General features: G+C 57.4%; 1 protein-coding gene across 1 annotated transcript; it reads left to right on the forward strand.

The window, feature by feature from the left end:
- Window positions 1-3,075: 3,075 nt before the first annotated feature.
- On the forward strand, window positions 3,076-3,795 carry TOMM5 (translocase of outer mitochondrial membrane 5). The gene is made up of 2 exons (XM_017821250.1): window positions 3,076-3,254; window positions 3,369-3,795. Exons 1-2 carry the CDS (start codon window positions 3,134-3,136, stop codon window positions 3,401-3,403), a joined length of 156 nt encoding a protein of 51 aa, XP_017676739.1. The 5' UTR covers window positions 3,076-3,133; the 3' UTR covers window positions 3,404-3,795.
- Window positions 3,796-5,213: the final 1,418 nt, after the last annotated feature.

Here is a 5,213-nt window from a genome sequence, read left to right on the forward strand (position 1 = left end):
GGGGGGCTGGGAATCGAACCCGGGTCGCAGCGGTGAGAGTCCTGCACCCTAACCACTAGACCACTAGACCACCAGGGGCCCCCAATGACAGGTGATAGGGAGCTGCCAAAGGCATCACACCCAGAAGATACACCCACACCTCCCCCATACTGGGGAATTCAACCCATTCACCTGGGTGACCTGAGGCCTGTCAAGGGTGATGTGACCCCACGGCCAAAACAGCTGTGGGTTAATATTCCAGCAGTGATCTCACACAGGGCTGTTTGGCTGCTTCCTCCCGCAGCACTGGCCACAGCATTCGTGTACCGTGGCAATCCCTTCTCCCATCCCTAGACCCTTTCCCCAGTCTTTGTACTTCCTTTGTCCATCCCTCCCAAAAGAACAACAGACTTAGAACTACTTTTTTCCTATTGCTTTGTGCTTGGTGTTTTTCTCAGTCTGTGTCCAGTTCGGTGTTTCTGACACTTTTACATTGGTATTATCTGGGCATTATATGCTACAGACAAGAGGAACTCCTGGCCTTGCCCCAGGAGGTCCCACTGCTTCTCTCCAGCTACCCATGGAGTTTGGCCTCTCTTCACACCACTGTTCCATAACCACTTGGCAGATCCAGGTGTCCCTTTAGACAACCTCTGCACTTTTTGTCAGCTTTTCATGCTGTTACCTGCCACACACAGGTGTTTCCCACACAATGTTGTGCCAAGTTCTGCTGAGACACCTCGAGGAAGTGCCTGGCCAGTGGCTCATGATCTGCCTGTAGCTCCAAGGAATGGAAAGTAAAATGCTCCTGTAATTATAGCACTGAATGGAACTAAAGACCTGCTATGAACTGTCCAAGCTTTGCACTTTGGAGGTTTGAGGGAATTCTGGAAAACTGACACAAACATTCCAAGGACAGCTCAGGACATTGTCAAAACCCCAAGTCAAAGCCTTCTGTCCCTCCACAATCACTCCACACCTGAAGTCCCCACCTCTCCAATAGTAACATCTCCCATGGGAAATGTCTCTCATCCCCTCATCTCAAACAGGGACAAGGACAACGGGCTGGCTCCAATTGTTGTGGCAACAACTTCCCAGTCTGTGTCCCGGCAGAGCCCTCACCTGTGCTGCTCCCCAACCTGTTGTCTCCCCCCTGCTCCAGTGTCTTCTCAACATTTGGTTGTGTTTGGCTCAGCTTTGCTGGACATGCCCACGTTCCTTCATCTCCCCCCCGAGCAGTGCCTGAGGAAACAGCCTTGCTGCTGCTTCTGCAGGACTGGGAGGACCAGCGGTCATGGGATGTAGGAAGGAACTCCTTGTTTCTCTGCCAAGATGGAATCAGGACCTGCCAATCTGTTCCTGCCAGCCAAGGCCGGAGAGAGCCGCTCTGCAGAATGAAACCTCGAGTGACTAATGAGGTTTCCTGGACCTGGCAGAGGCAGGAGTTTATGTCAGCAGGGGATTTGGGCAGCTGTGCTTGTTTTCCCCTGGGACTCGCTGGAAAGCTCTCAGGAGGGCAGCCCCACACCTTCTGAGAGCAGGACAGGCTCCCTTTGTTTGCAGCAGGGACAGGGATTGAACATTCTGTGACTCTGCCGGGTGTGGGAGGTTTGGGAACTCTTCTCCTTGGCCACCCGGCTCCAAGTCAGGGAGGGCCCCGAGCCAGGAGCGCTCAATTAGCCCTGTAATCACGAACACAATGAGAGCAGCTGCTCTGTAATTGCCTCTGCCTCAGGCCATGGGCAGCTTAGCTGGGAGAAATTCCTTTTTTTTTATTATCTGGGAGGGCTCTGAAGCCCAGGCGTGTTGTGGGGTGGTGGTGGGAGTTACGAGGCTCTGTCTGCTCCTCTGCCCCTCTCCAGGCACCTCGGGCAGCACTCCTGGTGCTCTGAGCACTGCAAGATGTGGAGTGTGTAAAAATTTGCTTAAGAAAGGATGGTTTTTAACGTTTGATCTTTGTAAATTTCATGCCTCCAGAAAGGACATTTAATCTATGGATCAGAGAGCAGCCAACGAGCTCTGAGTGATGCCAAGGTGATGGAAACACAAATTCCTGGTCGGTGGAATTGCCTTGTTAAGGGTTCAGGGCTGGACACATCTCAATGATCTCAGCTCTGTGGGAGGGTATCACAGCTTGGGAGGAAGGATTTCCACTGGCAGTGGGCACAGGGAACACAGAGTTTATGGGCCACACGGACATCTGGCAGAACCCCAAAGATGAGGAGGAAACTAATAATGACAACTCAGCAACTGGGCTGAATCAGCTCCCACTGGGTACAAGGAGACTCCAGCAGGGGCAGATCGTGACCCACAACATCAACACCCCCCCCCCGACCCAAAAAGAGGAGGACTGAGCACAGAACACACTGAGCACCCAGGGCTTGCTCAGTGCTAAAATAAACACCCAGTATCTCTCGAATGTGTAATTGTTGGCTTGTTGCATAGCAGGTTCTGAACCCTGTTTTTGTGGACAGCAGGGGGGCTGGTGTGTGCAGTTCCCTGGGGAGCTGCTGGCCTGGACCAGCTCCAACTCCCAAAAAAGGGCACAATTAACGTCAGCATTTGCCCATCTGATGATGAGGAGCATCTCCCCGGTGAGCAAAGACGGTGGGAGCTGGGCCTGCTTAGTCTGGAGAGGAGAAGGCTGAGAGGGGATCCCCCCAGTCCACACCAATATCTCCAGGGGCTGTCAGAGGATGGTCCCACACTCCTTTTGGTGGTGCCCACTGACAGGACGAGGAGCAATGGCCATAAACTCAAACACAACAAGTCCCCTCACCACGAGGGGACAGGACTTCTTTCCATGGAGGTGGCAGAGCCCGGAACAGCTGCTCAGGGAGGCTGTGGAGTCTCCTGTCTCGAGACACTCCAGACCCACCTGGACACGTTCCTATGTCACCTGCTCCAGCCTTTCCCCAGGCTTGAAGGTTACAAAGATCAACCACCGAAGCAGCTCCTTTCCTAAGGAGACGTTTCCGTAGTCCAGGTTTCCCAGCCCCGGGCACTCCGGGATCCCAGGGGTCCGGATTCCCCCCGCCCGGCTCCACGTGGTGCGGGCCGGGCGGAAGCGGCGTCACCGCTCTCCGTGCGCACGCGCGGCCGCCCCGGTCACGTGTTGCCGCGGCGCGTGGCCGTGCCGGGATTTGGGATCGGGATGTTCCGCATCGAGGGGCTCGGGCCCAAGATGGACCCGGAGGAGCTGCGGCGGAAGATGCGCCGGGACGTGCTCTCCTCCGTCCGCAACTTCCTCATCTACGTCGCGCTGCTGCGGATCAGTGAGTGACCGGGATGGGACCGGGATGTCCCCGCGCCCCCGGGGTGTCCCGGCTCCGGGATGTCCCTGCGCCCCCTCCTGATCCGGGCTGTGTCCCGTCTGTTTCCCTCCCCAGCGCCGTTCATCCTGAAGAAGCTGGACAGTATCTGATCCCGCGGACCCGGCCCCGCAGCTGCTCCCCCCGGGCCAGAGGCGGTGCCAGAGGGACACGGACAGCCCGGAATTCCCAGGATGTCCCGTCCAGCACGCGCGGCCGCGCAGTCCGAGGAGGGGAAGGTGCCTGTTGTCCCTGCGGGTGAATCCCGGGCGCAGAGGGGGCCCTGCTGTGATCCAGCAGCGCTTCGTGCCGAACGTTCCCCGTGCAGTGCGAGCAAAGCCCGTCCCCATCCCGCGGGACGTGTCCCGTGCTGGCAGGGACACAGCTCCGGGACCGGCTGTGCTGTGCCTGCCCCCCGCACCCCGTCCTGTGTCACACCCAGTTCCCGCCGAGTCCAGCCCAGAGCACTTTGTTTCAAATAAACGGGAGAGCAGTTGTGTCACGGGCCCTGGTCACGCTGGGTTTACAATAACCATCAGGCACTGAAATACCGCGGGGGGTGGTGTGGGATTATATCCCTGGCTGCGCCTGGAGTTCACCCACTCCTCCTTTGATCCACCCTGTGCGGAGGGAGGGCAGAGGAGGCGCAAGGGTGTTCAGGTGGGGCAGAGCAATCCAAGGGGGAAGGGCAGCCTGGCCTCTGGCAGCTCCCCCTGGCACCAGAACCTCGGGGGTCTGTCCCTCGGGTCACAGTCCTGAGTGCCTGTCCCCAGTGGGTGTTGGAAGGGCAGTTCAGGCTTGGAAACAGGGTGTCCATTTGGGAGTGTAACCAAGTCACTTGGTCACTTCCCACCTGGAGCCTTGAGTGCCCACTGCACCCAGGGGAGTAGCCACCCGTGAGTGGCTCTGGATTCCAGTGGGAATGAAATCAGGGGTGTTCTTGAGCTCAGGTTGTGCTGTAGGTGCCTATTCTGGGGTGACGTGATGGCTGCTGAACCCAGGAGGAAGAGGCTTTTCCCTCTCTTGGCTCTTAGTAGTGGAATTTTCTGTCTGCTCTGGCCCAGGGACCTCTATCCCATGGTCCAGGTCCTGGTGCTGGGGACAGTCCTGACTCTATCAGACTCTGCTGGACTTGGTGTGAGCCTATTCCAGGCTGGCTCCAGGGAGAAGATGGAGAACAAAGGTGTTCCCACATCCAGCATGTGACCCTGTCCACATGGGATCTCCAGGCACTCTCAGAGCAGCTGCTGCCCTGCCTTGGCATTTTCTGAAATTATGTTGCCATCACAATTCCTGTGCTCCCAGCAGTAGCCAGGCATCTCTTCACTAATTCTTCCCACTTTCACTTCAAGTTTGGGTGTTCTGCTCCTACAGGGCATTGGGTTTGCTGATGGGGGGCTCTTTCCATGGTGGGCTCTGTCATTCCCAGGGGCTGTCATGTTGTCCCCCAGAGCAGCTCTGTGATTCCTTCACTCCTATGCTCAACACAAGGAGCTCCAAAGGGAGGGGTGTGGACCTTCCCAAAACTTAAGGGAACAGGGAATGTACAGGGGGAAGGAGCCCCTTGTCCTGCCATTACTGTGTGGTGTCCTGAGTGAGATGTGGCTGGGCCGGGCAGCCTCTTCACCTGGGAAGACACAGAAAGCTCCAAGAGAGACCAGAACAGTGGCTGGACATGAGCCCAGGTGTGCAAGAGGCCAGTGGCCCCTGGACTGTCCCAGCCATGGGGTGTCACAGCCCCAGGACAGTGCCTGTCCCTGTGCTGGCACTGCTGAGGCCCCTCGTGTCCCACGTCCAGGTCTGGGCTCCTCAGACAGGAAGGACATGGAGGGGCTGGAGCGTGTCCAGGGAAGGGAACGGAGGTGGGGAAGGGTCTGGAGCAGCAGGAGGGACTGAGGGAGCTGGGGGGGCTCAGCCTGGAGA

Source organism: Lepidothrix coronata, unplaced genomic scaffold (genome assembly GCF_001604755.1).
Source record: "Lepidothrix coronata isolate B3197 unplaced genomic scaffold, Lepidothrix_coronata-1.0 Scaffold89, whole genome shotgun sequence".
Classification (NCBI taxonomy): Eukaryota; Metazoa; Chordata; class Aves; order Passeriformes; family Pipridae; genus Lepidothrix; species Lepidothrix coronata.

What these genes read in the sequence shown, in the direction of transcription:
- TOMM5 (XM_017821250.1), top strand. Translation starts at nt 3,134, where the DNA reads ATGTTCCGCATCGAGGGGCTCGGGCCCAAGATGGACCCGGAGGAGCTG. An exon ending in CGTCGCGCTGCTGCGGATCA is followed by an intron (nt 3,255 to 3,368) that starts GTGAGTGACCGG and finishes TTCCCTCCCCAG; the next exon opens with CGCCGTTCATCCTGAAGAAG.